General features: G+C 38.5%; 1 protein-coding gene across 4 annotated transcripts in view; it reads left to right on the forward strand.

The window, feature by feature from the left end:
- The window catches only part of Pcdh15 (protocadherin related 15), a 1443732-nt gene that overhangs the window by 1163512 nt on the left and 256837 nt on the right, over positions 1 to 23383 (forward strand). For all 4 annotated transcript variants that reach the window (XM_029542087.1, XM_021204350.1, XM_021204353.1 and 1 more), the window contains 2 exons: positions 2846 to 3039; positions 9388 to 9520. In XM_029542087.1, the coding sequence (XP_029397947.1) occupies positions 2846 to 3039; positions 9388 to 9520 (327 nt within the window). The remainder of the gene's footprint in view (positions 1 to 2845; positions 3040 to 9387; positions 9521 to 23383) is intronic.

A 23383-nucleotide genomic window follows, 5' to 3' on the forward strand; every position in this document is an offset into this window, starting at 1 on the left:
AATTGCCAGCCTGCATGGCTACAGTTCTATGGCTCAGCTATCTCATTGTGGCTCTTCTTCTCCCTCTTGTATGTTTTTGCCTCTTTCATGGCTGTTCCTTCATTTCTCCTTGTGGTCTTAAGCCCAAGAAACTGAAATCCTGCCTCTGTCTCTTCTCCCCAGCTAGTGGCTGCTGGCATCTTTATTTACCAATCAGAATTAAATGGGGTGCAGGGTCCCTCAGTGTCTTATGTGAAGACTCGCTCATCTTTGGGGCACTTTGGGGGGACCTAAATTAGCATTAGATTACAAGCAGCATTAGGCCAACCCATTACATTTCCTGTTCTTATCCAATTAAAAAAGGCTCTTTTCTCTCAGATATAAATTGAACACAATTATAACAGTTATGGAAATTATAAGGTATGATATATACTTTAACATCCAGTCTATCAGATTTGGCAGTTTAGATAAAGTATTCTATTTTTTACAATACTCATTACTTTCATTTAGTTCTTAAGCTTTCCACAAGCCCCTCTGTGCTAAGTTGACTGTAGACATAGGTATATTCTTACCACTTGTGTTTCTGTAGCCCTGTTTGGTATTTATAGCACCTCCCATATGGGTGCCAAGTTCAATTCAATTATCATCGATCACTGACTCCTTTCAAAACTCATTTATAAAAATGTTAAATAAAATCACCCGTAATACCTGTGTACCCAAAGCTCACTCCCCGGCTCCTCTTCTTAAATGGATGCACTGCCATTTATCATTAAATCTCTTTAGCCAATTCAATTCCCAAGAAAAATGTTAATATTGAATCCTCTCTGAGCTGAGTTTTAATTAAGATTTCCTAAGACATTTTGCGTAAGTGATTTACTATAATCAAAACTACTATCTCCTCTTCGGTCCCCATCAGTCCCTACCCTTTATCTTCATACTAAAGATGGAGACTTTGTATGACAGGACCATTCCCCCCCAGACACACATCATCCATTTGACTGTTTCTGAAAATAGAGCCCTTCTCCCTTGCCTTTAGGTCTATGTCTTGTCATGCCCACAGAAGTCCCCAAATTATTTCAGGAAATGTCTTTCCGGGTGGCAGCCACATCTGCCTACCTGACATACCAACCTTTGGATGGAGCATCCTAAATGTCAGTCCCTAAATTTCCTTTTGTCTTCTCTATTTCTGTTGCTGCTATTTCTGTGCCCACCACCACCCCCAAGTGCAGGGAATAATTAAAAATGTAATTAGAGCAACAGCAAGATGGATGGATGGAGGAAAGGTGCTCTCTGTCAAGCCTGACAGCCTGAACCCTTGTGAAAGAACGAGAAAAGCAATTTCTGAATACTGTCCTCTGACTTACACACACACACTCACACACACACATGCGCACATGCGTGCACACACACACACACACAGTCATAAAAGAAATAGAAAATCAACTCCTAAAAGTTACCCTCTAAACTATACATACTACACACATACATACACACACATACATACACTACACACACATACACACAAAACACACAGTTATAAAAGAAATAGACTAACTCCTAAAAGTTACCCTCTAATCTATGCATACTACATATACACACACAAGCACATACTACACACACACACACACACACACCACGGAGTTATAAAATAGAATCAGAACTAGAACATGTCACATGTCTCCTCAGTCATGGATGGGTATATGAAGAACTGATTGGCATTTTCCTGGTGATATTAAATGTGAACCATTTGTTAACATTGCCTCCCCGAGTCCTGCATTTGAAGTTTCAAGTTCAGTCTACAACATTCACATCTTCTCAAAGGATATCGCCTAATCCCCCCCCCCCAAAGGACTCTGAATGCTGAAGATCTGGGACTTCAGAGCGATAGATATTAGCAAAACACAAGGAAAAGTGGCCAAGGAAGACAAACATGGGCTAACTGGTTAAAGCAGTGTGCTCTCCATATCCTAAAGACAGTTTTTGCTTTCCTTTCTGGGTAAAGTGAGGCCAAGCTCTTCTTCTCTTCCTGTACTACTTTAGCAAAAATGGAAACAGGATTCTGTGAGGGCTTATGAAGCAAATGTTAGTAACATCTCATCTCCTTCAAGGATCACTCTTTCCCTTCTGTGTAAACGTACATCTATCAAGTAGTGGGAAAGCCTTGTTTAACACAATCAACCACCATTGCTTTATTGTCAGTTTATGGCAATGAATAATGGCCAATCTCCTCTCGCAGGCAGTCAGCAACTGTTGCCCGCAAGTGATCCGGGACTTATCTGCTGTCATCACAGTGGCTCCAAAACCCACTCTCTTTTCTTAGAAGAAAATGGTTTTTGTAGTGTAGGCTTTATTAACCCGTCATACACCAGTGGGAGAGGGGGTGGCTATGAGGCAGGAGAATACTACAGATGAGAAAACAAGGTAACGGAAGCACAGTGGAAATAAAGCCAACTTTCACTTTTCATTTTGTCCCGGTCTCAGACTACAGTGATATGTGTTAATGTGTAAAGAATGAGAGGTAAGATTGAAAACTGATTCCATATAGGAATATTACATTTTATGTTAAGCTTTCTTCCCCCCCCACTTTATTAATTATAATACAGTCTTCGATATTAAAAAAAAAAGAAAAATAAAAAAAAAATAACTGTTCTGAACACAGTCACAAAGGGACAAAATGACAATATTGGTCCCTTCAGTGACTCAGTGCCATAACAAAACACAAAAACAGTGGATACATTTGCGTACCAATTGCATTGTACAGTAGCCTCAGCTTTGAAATCAGCTACTTGTGTTTGGGGGTGGGGGAGAGCCAGCAACACCACAGTGAAATCCTAACAAGATCTGTATTGTGCCTTTTCAATTCCAGTTGACAGCAGTAGATGCTGATGAAGGCTCTAATGGAGAGATCTCCTATGAAATACTGGTGGGGGGCAAGGGAGACTTCGTGATCAACAAGACCACAGGGCTGGTGAGCATTGCACCAGGAGTGGAGCTGATCGTGGGACAGACGTATGCGCTCACAGTGCAGGCCTCGGACAACGCCCCGCCTGCAGAGAGAAGGTGACTCCACCAGGCCCTGTAATTCTAGAAAAATATTACTATATTTATACACCATCATTACTGATGGGCTACTATAAAAAAAGTCATCTCTTGTTATTCTTCAATATTCTTCAGTTTATTTTATAATATATATACATATATTTTTAATTAAACACATTGTATGTATAGTCAATAGATCTGGCCTGATTTATTATATTTATATATAGTCAATATACTATAGTTACCATGATACAGGGGGTTTAAATCAGCCATGGATTGTGACATTAGCCACCTCTTTGTGAGGAATAGGTTAAAGAACTCCCGTGAGCAACCAGGGTATCACTCACAAAGGGATTATCGATATGCTAATTTTGTTTGTATGTATGCATGTTTATATGAATGTGTGTGTGTGTGTGTGTGTGTGTGTGTGTGTGTGTGTGTGGTGTTTTCTTACTGTGCTCCTGTTATGTATACTATACATTATAAAAGAAGAGCAGTAACAGTAATGATAAAATCCAATTATTATAGCAATACAGTAGTAAAACATGCCCAGCATTACACACTTACACCTAGAGGTCTTTATTAAGTAAAATAAGGGTTTCAAAATACTGAGTCCCATCAAACAGAGGGCTATTAGATTGATGATGAGATGCACTGTATGAGTATCAGGGATGCAGGGAGAATGGCTGGTTAATGGTCAAGGCAGGACAGAGAGGAGGCAAGAAGCAGACCACATTGTGATGACCAGAAGAGTACATGACTCAAAGCTTAGCAAGTCTCTATTCCAAATTTTTCTTTTAATATTGTGGGACCACAATCTACCATGAGTGACTGAAAATTCAGAGAGTGGAATTCAGATCGGCACAACTACTACTACTATACTTAATGATTCATAGCAGAGACTACTCAGATTGGCCATTGCCTGTGTGTAGATTGCTCAACTCTGCCTGAGCAGGCTAGGTCAGTAATGGATTTTTACTCAAGTAAAATGGCATTGTTCAAACAGTGTTATCCTTAGAAGGAAGTATCCAACCTCTCAGTGGTATCTGTTTTGTTTTTATTTAAAAATGAGTTGGCTGCTCTAGAATTGCCGTAGAATGTGTCTTCAGACACACCATGGAAGGCAGCCCTCTCCCCACTGCATCACCAGCACATCCTTCAGACATGCCTTGCAGCCGTCAGAGGGGGTCATGTAATGTTTGCAGCTGGATAATGATAGGCAACTATTTTCTGCAGGGGAATTATGCCTTCAGATTGAGTTGGTAAATGAGCTGAGGAATTGGGAGGCTTTGCTTTCCATTCTGTATCTCCTGGAAAAGGAAGATGGCATTTGAAAGTTACCAACATAAAAGTATCAATAGTTATGGATCAACACCACCAGCAAAAAAAAAAAAAAAAAAAAAAAGGGAGTATTCATGTCATGGAGAGATAGCAGTGAGAATCTTGACAGCAATGATCACAACTAGGGAGGTTCCCCACCTTGTTTTTTTTTTCAGTTTGACCACTTGAGTTTGTAAATTTGAATGTTTCTGAACCTCAGAGGCAAAAAAAAAAAAAGCTTCAGGTTTGTGTTGTTTCAACCTAGTGAAGTGTCCACAAGTTCATAGTGACCACAGTCCTTTGTCGGAATCTTGGGTTTTTAATAAGAGCAAACAGATAGACAGAAGTTAAAGGGTTAAAAATGTCCTAAGATTAAGGCATCATTCAGTCTAGGGCTTTGTGTTCATTAATATGTTTATTGTGTTCAACTGAACTGAGTAAATATTGTTGAATCCTGTATTACTGCTAACAGGTTTGAAAACAGTCTCTGATCCCAGCCATTCCTCATTAAATGACCATGAAAATGACTGACACAATAAGGCATCATCTCATATCCCTATTGTCATGGAATCCAAGTTAGTATTTAGCCCATAACTAAATAATGCTCTCTAATAGGAAATTTTCCATTGTAAATATATATGTGTGTGTACACATATACATAGTAATTGTACATGGTGATAAATACATGAAAATATTCATTTGTTCTAACAAAACTATACTGGATTCCTAAAACCCCTCAAGTCTGGGGAAAACACTGGAACTAAATCGATGGGAAAGAGGGTCCTGACAGGCCTGGAGTCTTACAGTGGCTATACACACATGCACGCATGTGGTAGGGAATCTCAAGAGAGAAGAGGAAACAAGGGCAAAGACAGGGGGTGGGCAGGGTACACAGGATGAGAAAACTTGGGACATTTGATCATTATCAGTGACCTTCTTTAAATATATTGACTCTCCCACTGTCAAGATCAAGTTTAACTTGACGGTATACCATGGTCATACCCTCCAGCTTCAATAGCTCCTTCTGTCCCGTGTATACCCCTTTCTCTCTTGTGCAAGATGTACACTTTTCTTCTTTATTCCTCTATGAAGTCACATCAAGGCTCGTTCAGTCCGTGAAGCCTTGTGTGTTGCATATATGATTATGTTTTCCATCTGAAAGTTATGCCCTCATCTTATAATAAAAGCTTCTTGTCTTTGACTAAAATATGAACTCTCTGCTTCTGTAGATATCTGCATTTTTTTTTTGCCAAGATAGAAGAATGGAATTCATGAGCAAAGAACTATAAATATAGATTTTGTAGCAAGTTATTAATGGGAGACAAAGGAAAACTCATTGTAATGTCTCTGTTTTAAGTCTTTCCAAAAAAAATAATATGAGTACTAGTCACCTTTGCCACAGAAACACATAGTAATGTGGCACACAATAGAAACACATAGTAATGTGGCACACAATAGAAATACATAGTAATGTGGCACACAATAGAAATACATAGTAATGTGGCACACAATATAGCAATAAGCACATTATACAAGTTGACATGCATACTGGTTGTTATTTAAAGTATTAGAAATTTAGTCTCTTTTATCTTTTTATAAATCATGACTTTTCCAAGGTCAAAACACATTAGGTCTGTCATTCTGGCTCTTCCTTATGCATATTTAATTTGCTCCTTAAAATAAAGAAATGCACTTTCATCATGGGTGATGTTTCAGTTACAACATAAGTAATTAAATATTAGAATTTTGTAATCTGAGTTCAAGACTTGCTTGGTACTGGGATTAGGTACAAGACAGCATCCTTTGTAACAATATAAGGACCGTTCGTATTCACAACCATCAAATGAGAAACAAATAAAGGGGAAAAAAACTCCAATATACGTCACAAAAATCTGTTCTTATGAGATCTAGAAAGTTCAGAAACTTTTGACTGCATCTGCACTCGTTAATGATCTTGGTAACTTTAATTCAGTCACCGAATCTTTGTAATTATTTAAAATTATAAGCCTAGCTATTCAAATGGGGTGATTCAATGTGACTTTTTAAGTCCTAAGACTGTCTTAGAAATGCAATGCCTCTTTTGTACTGCTTTGACCTTTCTTCTACAACGTGAGAATAATAAGGCCTCATGATTTCCAGTTTTATAAATGGAAAGTTATTTGCATCATACTTGCCCTATTACAAAAATAAAATATGAATAGGAAGAAACTTGGGTTTATGCGTTTAGGACCTGCTATAAATGTAAATATGAAATACTCACATAAAATATTATTTACCTAGCGACTGCCCTGTTTTACTATGTGCTTAAACTATGCTGCTGAATTACTGCTCTTTATTACAACATTAAGTCATCATTTTATTGTTAATGCTGTAGGCATTCAATTGCAGAAAAGCTTACCCTGACACTGTGCTGACATCAGGGATAAAGAGCAGATCTCATTTTAAAAGGCAGTAACCCTCAAAAAGACTGATACTTATTCAACACGCCACAGCAAAGGGCCAAGATGGGAAAGATGAAAGATGAACCGTGATCTTCCCCAAGCAACCCTGAGAGACAAATCCTGAAGGGGGTGCTGGAAGCATGACTAGCAATCCCACCCCTTGGATTATGACAGAAAGGACCAGAGAGAGGAACAGGGGAGAGCAAATCAAAGAAGTCACACTGGACCAGAGTTGCCCTCTGTCTCAGCCCAAAGTAACAGAGTAGAAGGGGCAACGAATGCCTGGCTGCAAACCTGACAGTAGGTCTGGGCATGGTGGATTACAGCTATAATCCAATGCTCAAGAGATTGAGACAGGATCGCATGAACTCATGACTCTCATCGATGAAAGGTCCAAGCTGACCTGAGTTAAGTAGTAGGACTCGTGGTCAAAAAACAGAGCAGATTTCTGAGTCTTACCTGTAACTACTGGCAAGCATGCTGTGAGGTACATGAACCCAGGATGGGGATTAAAAACCCCTTCATTGATGCCACAGAAATGGGACTCATTAGCACTAAAACTAACTTTCTGTTACTTGGGTTCTGTTTATGAATAGTGACAAGCCTATAAAGAGTCATTTGTTATTATGTTAACTGAGTGGCTCTCACCCTTCCTAATGCTGTGACCTTTTCATACACTTCCGCATCTAGTGGTGACCCCCAACTATAAAATCATTTTTGTTGCTCCCTCGTTGCTACAATTTTGCTGTTGTTATGAGTCATAATGTAAATATTTTTCGAGATAAGGGGTTTGCCAGAGTGGAGTGGCCTATAGGTTGAAAACTGCTATTTTAACTCATTTTAATTGACCCTTAAATGCTAAATTTTAATGATAAAGTCATTTATTTGTTTTGCTATTGTGTCCAACTCTCCATGTGAATATATATCAATAGAAGATTTAAGGAAAAACTATTCATTTTTTGTGAGAGTACTTTCACAAAATATAAACCAAAGATCAGAATGAATTCAGACACTTTAACTGATTATAAAACTCTGATGTATTTTAATTTCAAATGAGTTTATTTGGGACAGTATTGCAATAAATGCAAGTTATAAATCTCTTAAAGCGACTCCCAATTTAATATAAATGCTTAATAGCGTATGTGATCTGTCTACACAGAACTCAGTAGCCTGCACCCATGCATATTATAAATGGAGGAGCTGCCAGGCATGTCTCAGTGCTTGCGATCTGCACTGAAATTTTTAAAAAGAAAAATTGGTTAGCTATCCTAGAAAAATACGGAATATATTATAAAGAGTACATTGGTACAAGAATATAAATACATTATAATAGATTATAAAAAAGGGTTCTGTACTACTTTAAGAAAAATCTAGCCCCTAAATATCAATTTCCACTGAAGCCTTTTACATTTAAAATACATTTTTTTTAAAAAAAGTAATTCATAAAACATATATTTTAGAGCACATATAACATTCCATTAAAATATAGTATGCATTTTGAGGTAGAAGACTNGCTCTGTAAACTCATGCCCCTCATTTATCCATTTTAACAATATTTTTTATTAGCCTTGAACACCTGCAGCTTCAGTTTTCATTGTCAAAAAAAAATCCAGAGTTCAAAGATGCTAAAAGAATTGATATTAAATAGTATATATATATATATATATATATATATATATATATATATATATCTTACGATAATAAAGGATCTTTATTTCCTTCATGAAAATTTCCCCTCAATATGGGCTTTAACTAAAAGCAGTTTTTGGCTTTTCATATTACACTCAAAAAATATAAAACATATCCAGTTTTATTACCACAAATTCACCCATGGATTACTTTGATTTTGACATACAACAAAAATTCATGTGATATCAGAGCAGAACTCTCTCTCTTTCTCTCTCTGTCTCTGTCTCTGTCTCTCTGTCTCTCTGTTTCTCTCTCTCTCTCTCTCTCTCTCTCTCTCTCTCTCTNNATATATATATATATATATATATATATATGTGTGTGTGTGTGTATGTATGCATATATACATATGCATATCATATGTGTGTGTTATATATGTCTGTACCTCTATGTGTGTTTATGTATATATATGCACATGGGTGTGTATGTACCTGCATGCATGCATTTGTATGCACATATGTATATTCATATGTTTGGCTATATGTTGAATTAAACACTAATTTACCAGGTTTAATGGGAAGAGAGCCTGAAAAGCAAGTTTTACTACCAGGTGTTTGCAGGAAGATTTTGTTTGTTTGCTTGTTTGCTTTTCTTTGCTATTAAAGACAAATAGGACTATCAGTTGAGGCAAGTTAATTTCTTAGCTGTCCTTTGCAGCCTCTACTTCTTAACACTATTAATCTAAGTTGTAGAAACAGGTACTAGAGGCGATTTTTTTTTTCTTTTACTAAGCTAATTTCACAAAGGCATTATATTTTGGTGATAACTTTTACTGTTTTGTTCGTTCATGATTTTACTGCTTCCTATAAAAGCTGAAGTTTTCTTGTCCTATAAATCTGGCAAACAAATAGAAAAAATAATGCATTCTAACTTTCAGAAAAGTGTGGATCATTAAACACCCATCTCTCTTCTCTCCGTGTAGGCACTCCATCTGCACAGTGTACATCGAGGTGCTACCTCCCAACAACCAGAGCCCTCCCCGCTTCCCACAGCTGATGTACAGTCTGGAAGTCAGCGAAGCCATGAGGATCGGCGCTGTTTTATTAAATCTACAGGTGTGCCTGGGATATGGATCTGTGTGTCTGTATTTGTAATATGCTAAAAGGCCACAGGCGATGGGTGGCTCGTGAGTTTACACAGTGCAGGGTGGAAGCCCTTGCCTACCTGTTTACGTTCCAGTGAGTGACATTTCCATCCGGGAAGAAAGGGACAGAGGCTAGTGGCATGTGGAGAGGAAGCTTCCATGGCTGATCTATTCCATAGATCGCACGGCTGAAAACCTAACACAGGCTGGCAGGGATTAGTCGCAATAAATGTGGGAGAAAATGAAGGACTAGGAAGCATGAAAATGAATATTTTTGTGCTTTGCAACCAACGATTACAGCCCATCATTTTCCTTGCTTCTCTGGTCTGGGTTTATTTTTGCTGCTCTGCTGTGCCAGAAACGATCTTAGACTCGGGTAAAAGGTAGCACTCAGGGTCTCAGGCAAACTTCCTTTTCCCAGTAGCCACAGATAGGTCAGAATGGTGGTGTTTCGATATACTCATTGACATGAAAGGGGCTCTTTGAGATGCTATTTCTATTCACAGCTCAAGGTTCCTGGCATATGAGGTTTAAAGCTTGGTTTTCAATATTTACATGTCACTGACCAAAGCATTCAAAATGACTTCAGGTTTACTGTTGACTGGATGTGTGGCTTAAATTTTTTTCACAGATTCTGTCGATAGTTGTCTCTGGTTTAAGCAATAATATGAGTGATATCAGGGGAAGAACTGTAGGAGGAGTAAGTGGTGTAAAGAGGAGGGCGCAAGAGAAGAAAGAAAAATAAACAACATCTTTTCTCTCATGTACAGACTCAGATATAAATATTCTTTTTTTTTTTTTTTTTTTTTTTTTTTTTTTTTTTTTTTTTTTTTTATTTTTTTTTTTTTTTTTTTTTTTTTTTTTTTTTTTTGTTTTTCAAGACAGGGTTTCTCTGTGTAGTCCTGGCTGTCCTGGAACTCACTCTGTAGACCGGGCTGGCCTTGAACTCAGAAATCCNCCTGCCTCTGCCTCCCGAGTGCTGGGATTAAAGGCCTGTGCCACCACGCCCGGCTGTATAAATATATATTCTTCCATCTCAGTCTATATATGACATTAAAGTAGAAGGTGCTGTTTAGTGAAGGATATCAGTATGAACAAAGTGTAGTCGTGTGTGTGTGTGTGTGTGTGTGTGTTGTGTGTGTGTCTGAGCTAGTATATGTACATGTGTATGCACATGCCATGTGTGCTTATGTGTCTATGTTTATGTATGTAGGTGTATATGTATCAATGTGTGCCTGTATGTGTATATATGTGTGTGCTTTATCTAAGTTAGTGTATCTCTGTATGTATGTATGTGTATGTTTGTATGGTGTGTTGAAAATGTCATAGTATATACCTACCTAACAATTTTAATGCCCGCTAAGATATTCATAATTTTCCTGAAAAAAGATCAAAATTAATCATAAGATACCACATTAACATTCATAGGACAGACTTCATGTTTCCGGGTATTGTTTGGAAAAGGTAGTTTCTGATATAAGTACTCAGGAACCTGGACATGACATTAAGAGGCATTTATTAAAGTAACATGTTAAGAAAAACTCCAGCGTCAACTTTTACCCCTGACTGCAGTAACACAGGACAAGGTTACTTTTTGCTCAAAGTTCCTAAGTCCTTATACCCTCTGACTTCCTATCTCACAATGGCAGCGTCACTCTATGGGTGGCCAAATTCCAGAAATTTGTGGGCCCTTCTGGAGTTTCCCTGTAATATTTATTTTACTACTTTTCTCAGGTGACTTGATGTTTTCCTTTTTATTATTTAATTTTTAATAGACTGTATGGGCAACAAAATTACAAGCAAGTAGAAGTATCTGTGATAATAAAATAGCAAGAATTCTAATAGGCAATTAAGGAAAATATAGCATTTATTCATTTAGACAAAATAGCTAGCCATATCATTATAATGGTATAGGAGGAGATAAAATATTAATACTAATTCATTTAAATTAAAACAGTGAAGAATTTACATATATGAGGAATGATTTATCAAAACAAAAAGAAATAAAAAATCACACTATATCTTAAATTTTAAAATCCCTGTCATGAAATCATCCATGGTTTACAATTAAATCCTCACTGACTCTGTTCCTGTTTGCAAAATGCCTTGTAGAAGATGAGCCATAACGTTTGCTTATAAGGCAGCCTGGTTTCTATGTCCATAAACCTCAGGATGACCTGAGAACCATAATGTGGGAGAATAACACTATCTGGGCATTCCAGATGAATCCAGTGTGCCTTTCTCTTTTCTCACATTTCTTTGGCACAAAGGATGGGGGTAGGGGGAATTCTTGTGATGATGATTCTATTCCCCTTTGTGTCTCTGGGAGAAGCAAAAGAAAGAGAACAATCTTGGTAACAGAATGGACAAGAAGGAGCAAGGGTGTTGCCATCAAGGGTTACTCAGAGACCGCCAGCCTCTTTTGTTCGCTGAGACACAGTTTAAACTCTCGACCTCTAAGTTGAAAAGCATCCATCAAATTACTCCTCCAAAGTCTTGCAATAAGAGGATGGGTAAAAGGCACTATGGTGCCTGCAACTTTCCGCCCTTATCTTTTCTTCTCATCTAGATGCCAACCAACATGAAAAGAAAGGATAAAGTCCGGAGACTTGCTTCAGGACCATGCTTCAAACCTAGGGACTTTAGTGATGAGATTCCAATCACACACCTGCTGTTTCTTTCTTCCTTCCCTCCCTCCCTCCCTTCCTTCCTCCCTCCCTCCCCCTCTCTTTCTCTTTCTTTCTTTCTTTCTTTCTTTCTTTCTTTCTTTCTTTCTCATTAGATATTTTCTTTATTTACATTTCAAATTCTATCCCCTTTCCTCATTTCCTCTCCAAAAATCCCCCTATCCCATCCCTCCTCACCCTGCTCACTAACCCACCCACTCCTGCTTCCTTGCCCTGGCATTCCCCTGTGCTGGGGCATTGAGCCTTCACTAAGTCAAGGACTTCTCTTCTCATTGATGTCCCACAACGTCATCCTCTGCTACATATGCAGCTGAAGCCTTGAGTCCCTCCTTGTGTATTCTTTGGTTAATGGTTTAGTCCCTGGGAGCTCTGGGGGGGGGGGTCACCCACTGTTAAGAATGGCCTCTTTCAGGAACAAAATACTGGAGCAAATACAGACGAAAAATGTGGAGCAGAGACTGAAGGAAAGGCCATCCAAAGACTGCCCCACCTGGGGAATCCATCCTATATGAAGTCACCAAACTCAGACACTATTGTGGATACCAACAAGTGCTTGCTAATGGGAGCCTGATATAGCTGTCTCCTGAGAGGCTCTACCAGAGCTTGACAAATACAATACAGAGGAGATGCTCACAGCCAACCATTGGACTGAGCACTGGGTTCTCAATGGAGGAGTTAAAGAAAGGACTGAAGGAGCTGAAGGAGTTTGCAACCACACAGGAGGAACAACAATAGCAACCAACCAGACCTCCCAGAATGCTCAGGGACTAAACCACCAACCCATGGCTCTAGCCATATATGTAGCAGAGGATGGCCTTGTGGGGCATTAGTGGGAGGAGAGATGCCCAGTGTGGGTGAATACCAGGACAGGGAGTCAGGATTGGGTGTGTGGGTGGGGGAACACCCTCATAGAAGCAGGGGGAAGAGGGATGGGATAGGGGGGTTTTGGAGGAGAAACCAGGAAAGGTAATTTATTTACATCTGAAATGTAAATAAAGAAATTATCTCATAAAATATTAAATAAAAAATAGAATCCCCCCTTTCATTCTTCCTAAGGGTGTTTGGGAAGCTGTGGTTTCCTCTTTGTGTGAATACTAATTTGAAGACTGCTATAGGGATGGCATTCCAGAAAGGAAAACCAGCCTTAGACATCTGTCTCTCCCCGTCTCGCAGATCAGGGTTAGCCTGGGGTAGGACTCTCTTCCCTCCAGAATTTCTATGTGGGTTTGCTGTGTGTTTTCCATCCATCTTTATTCATAGTTAATGTTTTTGATAATCGTTTCAAAATGCTGTGGAATTTAACCCGCATGCCTGGTGGCAGATTTATTTTTAGTCTTGAAGAGAAATGTCCTGCTGCCTTGACCTCACTACAGAATTGATTCTTTCCCATAATGGTTTGAATTAAATGCAAGCTGTCCTCCACATGCCTCTCCACAGCTCAGGAACTGGCAGAGGTGCTGATTTGTTGTTTCTGGCATTGGAAATGCTCTAGAAGTTTAAGTCTCCTGCTCTCCTCTTTCCTTGTCTTCCGTTTTGTTTGATAAGAGTTTCTCATACAGTAGGGTTGTGCTTTTGTCCTGAAGATGACACAGTGGGGCTGTGATTCATCAACACTGCACCGGGTGCAGGTTCACACCCGAAAATTGACATAGACTTGTGCTCGATGCTTTTCTCTAATAGTTTTTCTTTCGTGATCAAATATTTCCTCTAAGTATTCAAGTTCCCTCGTGTGCTACTCTCCTGATGAGAAATGAAGATAGGTTTGAAGATGCCATTTCCTGATAAGTGACAGCTGCCATTTATCCCAGTTGGCAGGCTGCCCTCCTTCTCCTATATGTATGGATGGGGAGCTTCATTGACTTTCCTTTATTTTCAGTTCCTGTGGTGGAAAACTTCTTTGTGTACCTCCGTTATCACTAAGTCTCAGATTTAGAATGGCTCTCTCATTATTACCTTTATCTCAAAAGAATAGTGTCAGAAGTGTAGAAGATATGGCTGAAATACGTGAGATACTAATATTGATACTAATATTAACTCCAGGCATAAATTGTAGTTTATGTAAAACTGGACATATGGTAGGAAAATAATAGATAGATAAAAGAGAGATAATCCATGTTAGATGATAAATAGATAAAAAAATGATAAATAATGAAGATAGATGATGGTAGATAGATGACAGATGAAGATTAATGATAGATGACAAAGATAGATGATACATAGGTGATAGATATATGATAGATAGACAGGTAGATAGATAGATAGATGGCAGATGAAGATAAATGGTAAAGATAGATTGATAATAGATATAGATTGATAGATTATAGATAGATAGATAGATAGATAGATAGATAGATAGATAGATAGATAGATAGATAGAAAGGGTAGAGGGGAGATAGAGAAGGATGGAGCAAAGGAAGGAGAGCAGACTGTTTCATAAAATCAGTTGTCTGCTTCTTGAGAAAATTAAGTGAGATTCATAGAAAAAATTTTCATTCTTGGGTAGAATGGAGTTTAAATACACATACACAAGCATGCACCCACATACATGTTACATGTATGAGTGTTTACTTGCATGTTTTTCCATGCATCAAGTGCATGCTGGTACCCATGGAGACTAGGAGAGGTTTTCAGGTCACTGTAACTAGAGCTACAGATGGTTATAAGCTACCATGTGGGTGCTAAGAATTGAACCTAATCCTCTGGAAGAGCAGCCATTACTCTCAGCAACTTAGCATCTCTCCTGATCCTCAGGAGGAGGCCTTTTTAAAAAACATCTTTTTGGGGACAAAGAGCAGGATGCAGGAGTATTAGAATTTTGGAGATGCTGAGATTCATCTGTTTAGCAGACTGAAGCCAGAGCTGAGGTGGTACCTGCACATTGTAAGGATTAAACAGAGAGGAGAATGTAGGAAGAGGCTGCTTGACCTTAAGCAAGGCACCCCAGAACTTCCATTTTCTCAGTAACCCCCACTTCCAGGCAACCAGACTCATTGGTCCCAAGATAACTCAGTTTCACTGATTCTCCCCAGTGCCACAGCCTTCGAGTGACCTTACCAGCTGTTGTCTCTTGCCTAAGTAGTTCTTGACTAACTCTGAAATACTTAAAATTGACCCTACCAACACTCAGTTTCTTAAGGAGTCAGAATTAAGTCTCTTAGTACATGTTACTAGGAACAGAGGCATCTTTTTCAAGACTCCCTGATAGTCTAGACACAGAAAATCCAGTTCTCTTTTATATTGCTTCATTAAAATTTGATCTTAGAAAAAAAACCACATATTTTGAAACATTTTATTTACGATTTTTAAAAAATGACACCAATGCTCACAAGTAGCTTGAGTCCCTGGTGTAAAAGCAAGCTAACCACACTCAGCCAGACTGTTAGGAAGATTTTAGTTGAAGTAGAACTTAAATGAGCCCTGATGCTGTTACTGCCAAAGTTAACAGCAAAGAATATTAATTTCATATTTAATAGTAGAGAATTTACAAGTTTACTAAATAGATCAATATTCTAAGGAAGTAAAATGGCTTCAAATATAAAAAAAAAAAAATAAATGAAACATGGTTAGCCCTGAAATTATGTGCACATAAGCCACACCAAATGGACTTAGCAGGATTTATAAATTTATGTATTTGCTTGTATGTGTGTAACAACAATGATAATAAAGAAGCCACCGATTTGAGTGGGAGTTGGAGTAGCAGGTGAAGGGCCGGATGAGGGGACATAGGATGGAATAGAGAAAGGGCCGGTAAGTAATGTAATCATGTTTATAGATGAGGTCATTCTAAGTTCATTATAAGTTAACATTTAAAATCACACAGAGAATAAAATACCTTGTTTAAAACTTTGATTGATGATTGTGCGTGTGTTTGTGTGTTTGTGTGTGTATGTGTGCCTGAGTATGTGTATGTGTACCATTAGCATGGAGAAGCCAACAGAAGTCAGGAGACAGTCAGACCCTCGGAGCTATAGTTTCAGATCCTTGTGAGTCACCTCATGGGGGCTTGGGAACTGAACTCATGTCCTTTGCAAGAGCAGTAAATACTTTTAACCTCTGAGCCTTCACTCTGGCCCCTAAAGGAACAAATTTCCAATGATACTTTCACTATTTTGTCTCTGTTACAAATTCTTGATGCTTACATGACAGGTTTCCAGGCACATTTTCTGTTATAGACATAAAATTGAATCTCTGATTGAAACAGCATGCAGGAGACCTGCACAGACCTGCACCAGGTCGTCTGTGTGTATCTTATGCTTTCCAGTTTAGATTTTTGAAGGGATTCCTGAGTGTGTGGACAAATGGATCTCTTATTCTTGTGCCGTTTCTTTACCTTGTTTTTTCTTTTTTTTCTTTTTGTTGCTTTGCCTTATCCAACTTTGATGTGATAGTTTCTTGTTTTATCTTATTGTATTTTCTTCTGTCATATTTTTAAAAATATATGAATGATTGAAAAGAATTGAACTTCTGATCCAAGGAACATAAAGACTCAAAATATACCACCTCTTTGTGATTGATACTAGGATGATATTGATAGCCTTTTAAATACTAATATATACAAATTTAAATATTTTGATATCTCATTGTAGAGAATTATTGGTAGCAAGATATGTTCTCTGTGACCACTAAATTAATGTCAAGTAACAGCAGTACTATCCTAATAACATTGACAAGACATACATTTATTTTATATGAAGCAAAGTCAGAAAAATGTAGAAGTATCTCTCTATATAAACCAGTCTTAAAATGATTCCTTTAGATTTATGTTTGAAGCTAGTCCGGCAAAAGAAGTTCAAACTTTTCAGAGCATTTTTTAAAATGATCATACTTTAACAATTCAATAATCCTGTAATAACATATACTAGTTCCATGACTTTCGGAAACACTTGAAACAGATATGTCCCATCCCATGCCTTTTGGAAACACTTGAAACAGACATGTCCCAACCCATGCCTTTTGGAAACATTTGAAATAGATATGTTCCACCACTTGCAAAGTAATCTAATCCATATCCTGAATGTCACATTTTTTATAGATCATATCTCCTGTAATTTTGTTTTTGAAAATGGAATTTAGCATATAAAGATTTTTGTGAAACATATCTATCATTGTATACGTTTCACAGCCTTAAGGAAAAAAACTCTCATACTTATGGCTTAATTTTTAAGGACGTTCCTGAGAGGGGAATCCATAATAATCACCTCATACAAGGTAATGTAACGACCATCCCTTGGAGGTATTTTGATCGCCATAAAGCACTAACATCTGCATGGCGCCAGAGGTAGCCTGAAGCTGCTGTTCCGTACACTGTGGAATCAGGTGAGGCAGATGAGAGCCTGAAGTCCACAGTATCCCAGCCCCTCATCAAGACCACATGCAGCAAAGGCAGAAGGAGTGATGGCTGAGATCCCGAGAGAGAGCCCATGAGTCAGTGCTCTTTCTGCTCTCTAGTGGCTCTGTCCTCTTTGCTGCAGTGACTACAAGACCATACTTTGTCTAGGTAACTACAGCTTCTGTTGTGTGATGGGGATAGTCATGGCTGGCCCCGAGGGAATTCCTGTGTTCCAACACAATCTCATCTTTAACAAAACATTACAGGTGATCCTGGAGAGCTTGTCTAGAGCAAGGACACTGTACCTTCTAGGTACCTGAGCAAAAGACATTTTGAATTTACCTGTGTTGTATGCAAAATGCCTTGTTTTACAGGTTTTGTCTTTCTAGGTTGAAAGCATGACACTCCCCAGTGTTCTGGATACACTGTTGGTTCTATCTTTGTGCACACTGGCCTTCACAAATGACTTGACTTGACTTATACCTGGAAATGAGAGTGTAAGATCTCATTTGCTTTATGCCAGGAGACTGTTGTACATTGTCTAGTGTAGGTGGCATAAGGAGGTTTGGGGTTTGTTTGTTTTTATTAAACATAGTTTAAACCATTTTGCTCATTTAAGAGTTAACTGGAAAACAACAAATTTGAAATCTGGGTTGAGGATAGCACACATACAGAGGCAACTACTTCTGCCAGAGATTTCTGCAGAACTCTCTAATCCTGTCTTTAATAATTTTGCTGTGTTGTTTTCTGTCTTAAATAAATCTCAAAGAGTGTGTTTGAACATCTTGAGCTGTTTACAGCTTCCTGTACTGCCAGATCTCGCTGATTAAAGCTTAAGGACATAAATAGCATTATTTCCCTGAGATTTGCATAGATGGAAAGAAACAAAAACAGTATTCCCAAGAAACACTCAACAAGCAGCGATCAGTAGTCGGCTTTCCCGTGAAAATCATGTGGGCACCATTTACCTGGAGACGTGCCTGTGGTGTTCCCATGCTAATCAGCTATGATTGCAGCTGAGAAAATAATTTAAGTTTTAAAGAAATCAGAGATTATTTACATGAGAGGATTTCAATTTCCTCAAGAAACCTAAAGAATTCAATTACACGCCTCTTGTTCTTATTGTAAATATATTTTTAAGATACAGATTCAAAGAAATCCAGTAGTTTGAAAAACCATAAAGCCAAAAAAATCTCTGCCTGTTTCCCCCAATACACACACACACACACACACACACACACACACACACACACACACGTGACCCACCTGCACAGCGTGTAACCCACTCACAGGAAGGAGCAGTTCTTTGTTTTCTAAGTGTTGCCGCTTAAGGAAACAAACTTCAGAGAAGGAAGCAGAATTACCTTGCAATAAAAATTGACTCAGCTCTTCAATAGAGCTGGTCCCCCCCCTTCCTCCAAAATAAAAGTAGTTTATTTTGATTTAGGTAATCAAATGGTTAGAAAGCACTAGCACACTTGATTGCCACACTTGATTGTCCCTGATTGAACACTGCTAGGTGATTTGGACCCAAAAGCTGCCTGTGTAAGGCAGGATGGAAAAATGCAATGCCAGGGACCATACGCAACACACTAAAATGACCCACAGTTTACACTCTGTCTACCACACTTCTTCTTCTAAACTATTGTATGTAAAAGTGTGTCATGTATTCACAAGCATGACCACTTTCACATTACATCCAATAGATTTTTAAACTCTCACCTTTGCTATTTCTTTTTCTCCTCTCGCTGGCTAGCTAACCCAACATGTCCTCAGCTTTTCATTTCCATGTTTCCCCCCCAGAGTCATCCATATGTGATTACCTATGGTACATAAGTGTCTATGTGAATATTTGCATACAGTTGCCACATGTACAACATAAACACACCATTCTGCCATGCCATAAACATTCATGGGATATTCTAATCGTATTTTTCTTTTGTAGCAACATAGAAAAACTCAGAAAAGATTGCTCCAGAAATCTTTTGGGAATAATTTGTCAGCATGATGTCTCTCCTCATCAACAAAAGCTACAACTTAAAATTTGTATGAAAAGAATTTTTTTTTACAGAACTATAACTCAACCATTAAAATCAGGAAATAATTTGACACTCTCCGACAGTCTAATAGCCCATTGAACACTTTCAGCTCTCCCGAGTCTTCTAATCGAACCTTAGTGACATGGTCTGCAGTCCAGGTTCCATGCTAACAGAGAACCTTTGTTAGCACATATCCACAGTCCAGGACCCCATGCTGGCATAATTGCCATCTCTTTAGGTTCCATCCTTGGCTTTTATGGCTCTAACTTTTTTCCCCCAAGATTGCAGGACTGTTATTTAATACATGTTCTCCAAAATGAGGGTCCATGAGTCACTGTTTTCTGGCAAGAGCACTGGAGTGATGCCATCTTCGGGGGACAGAGAGATTTCTTGATTTCATTCAAGCAAGCTTTACTATGTATGCTTGAAGCTGTTCCTTCATTAAAGACAGTTCAACTCTCACAGAGGACCTGTGTCCAGTACCCAGCATCCACATTGGATGGCTGGAAGATGCCGATAACTCCATTTCTAAGATATCAAAGGCCTTCTTCATGCCTCTGCATTTTACACACACACACACACACACACACACACACACACACACACTCATCAATAAAAAGCAATTTTAAAAAAGAACCTTTCTGAACTACTTGAAAATGTGTGTGGGTATATGTATAATTTCCTTATCATTTCAACTATTTATTTATAACATTTCTGATAACATATAGATACACTAACATTATTGTTCCCAAGTGGCAATTTACTAACATGATACATTTTGCATCAATCTGCTGCTATAAAGGAGACCTCCCACTCATGAATTTATTTGTGTATTCATTTATATTAATATGAAGTATACATTCCAACTTTATACACAGGGTTATTAGCATTTGGTTAATGTAGCACAGCATAATACAAGCTCAACTGATAAAGCTCAATGCTCTTCAAAAGTACAGATACTTTAGGTCACATGACAGATGGTTCTCTAAGTTCTCCCGCTGGGGAGGTGTGATATCAGATTATCACCAAAGTAAGGGTCCAGAAGACCCTCATTGTATCTTTATCTGCAGGAGGTAGGGGAGGGGTAAGGAAGATCTCATTCCTCATCTACTTCACGCAGGATGCCAATACTCCAGGATGCTTCCCTTTTATGGACAGCCTATTCACCATAGAACGTAGAGCTTCCTGTGGGGGGCTGTGAGGGATCATGTCCCCATAGTGTCCTTTAGCCTTGGGATGAGTCTCGTGACTTTGTTCAAGGAGGACCTGTGATCCTTTAACACACTCTCACAATTCTCTGAACACTATTATTTCCTGTTTCAACAAGATGTTTTCGCATTCATTTTACATTTTCTTATGTCAGCCACAGATTAAGCAATTTGAAAGGCTCTGGCTTCTATGATTATACGATGATATTTACACAAACACACACATGATATACACATACAAACACATGCATTCATACACATAAACATATAAATACACACAAATGCCTATACACACATATATAAACACACTATACATACTAACCCTACATATATATACTAACCATATATATATATATATATATATATATACACATATATACATATATACAAACATGTTTTATGTATATATATAATATATATATATATTAATATGTAATATATAATATATATATGGCGAGAGAGAGAAGGAGAAACATAAAAATAACAAATACACCGTAAGCCACACAACCATGCATACACACAAGCATACAAATGCACGTACTTACACATAGCTATTCACGTATTTCATACACACGTGTACAAACAGACACAAACCCATCCCCTACACAGTCGTCTGAGGACTCTACACATCAGCCCTCTTAAAGGCGGTGCTACCTTACATGTACAGCAATGACATGTGAATGGCCTTCAGTCAAATTCACTACCAGAATTTGCTCTTTATTTTTGCGCTGAATAGTAACAATCAGAGCTCCCTGAATGTGGACGCTATGACATGTGACTCCTGAGTCAGCACCTGTTCATATACCAGTTGACAGTTTCTGTTTACTGCTGTGAGAAATGTCTAGTCACATCTTTTGTCAGATTTTAATCAAATCAGAAGCGTTTGATTCCGCACGTTACTCCTCTGGCATGTGGATGGATTGGCTACACTTCCTCTCACCCATGACAGACTGATTATGCAAAAGATTCTTAGGTTGATGCATTCGTATTCGTCGATTTTGCTTTTGTACTTGTTGTTGTTGTTGTTGTTGTTGTTGTTTTAAATATTGTCACCCATATTTATTACTGGTACAGACTTGGTGGGAAGCGTGCTGCGTGTTTTCAGCTAATAGCCACGTAGTCTCAAGTGCTGGCATCCTGTGGGGGTTTGTGTCAGCTTCTACCCTTCTGTGTGTTGAAACTCGGTGTTCCCAGTACCTTTATTGAAGAGGCGGCGATCCTTCCTGAAGCACCGTTTATTGGCAGTACTACAGAGAGGCTCTTGGCTGTGTATGTGTGGGTTTGTTTCTGCATTCTCCATGATCTTCCACAGATCTCAATGACAGGATTTTTTATTTTTTGTTTTTTATTAGATATTTTCTTTATTTACATTTCAAATGTTATCCCCTTTCCTGATTTCCCCTCTGAAAAACACCTCCGCCCCCTGCTCACCAACCCACTCATTCTTGCTTCCTGGCTTTGGCATTCCCCTACACTAGGACATAGAGCCTTCATAGGACAAAGGGCCTCTCTTCCCATTGATGTCCGACTAGGCCATCATCCTCTGCTACATATGCAGCTGGAGCCATGAGTCTCACCATGTGTGCTCTTTGGTTGGTGGTTTAGTCTCTGGGAGCTCTGGGGGAGAGGGGGTGGTACTGGCTAGTTCATATTGTTGTTCCTCCTATGGGGCTGCAAATCTCTCCAGCTTCTTAGGTCCTTTCTCTAACTCCTTCATTGGGGACCCTGTGCTCAGTCCAATGGATGGCTGTGAGCATCCACTTCTATATGACAGGTTTTAACCTGTGAAAAGCTGTTGCTTCAACTCTGAGTCAGGGCCATGATCATAAGACCAAGGTATTGTGATAACTCTGGCTTTGTTCTTTGAAGACTCCTCTGGTTTTTTTTTTTTTTTTTTTTTTTTTTTCTTTTTTTTTTTTGTTTTTGTGAAAGATCTGGTTTCTATAGTTTTGGGTGTTCTGGAACTCACTACAGATAATATTAAACGCATATGCAGACACGAATTTGCAAGTTCATACTGCTGTGCTGACACCAAATTTTTTTTTTTTTTTTTTTTTTTTAAGCCCATTAGGCTCCCATATTAATTTAAAATGTTCTTTTCTATTTCTGTGAATAATACCATAAATATTTTAATGGAAAATGCAATTTTCCATTAATGAATATGTAAATCACCCTCTATAATAAGAATACATTAGATCAAACATTTTTCTTAAAATAGCAAAATAGAGATTGTGTGTGTGTGTGTGTGTGTGTGTGTGTGTGTGTGTGTGTGTGTAACCTATCTGTATCTTATATTCTTTATTATAGAGGAAGCACCTGCATCCTTGGTTAAGTTTATTCCTAAGAATTACTATAACCACTATAAATGGGACACTCCCTCTCTAACGTCAATGTTGGTTTGTGCAAAGTCTGCTGATAGGATCCTGAAACTTTTAGCAACTTGTGTAGCAGTGAATTAGTTAACTCACTTTGGCTCCCAGCAGGGTGAGTGCACACTGCACCCGCCCAAAAGCTCTCTGGATTCATGAATGAAAGACACACACACACACACACACACACACACACACACAC

This window comes from Mus pahari, chromosome 9 (assembly GCF_900095145.1).
Source record: "Mus pahari chromosome 9, PAHARI_EIJ_v1.1, whole genome shotgun sequence".
Lineage (NCBI taxonomy): Eukaryota > Metazoa > Chordata > Mammalia > Rodentia > Muridae > Mus > Mus pahari.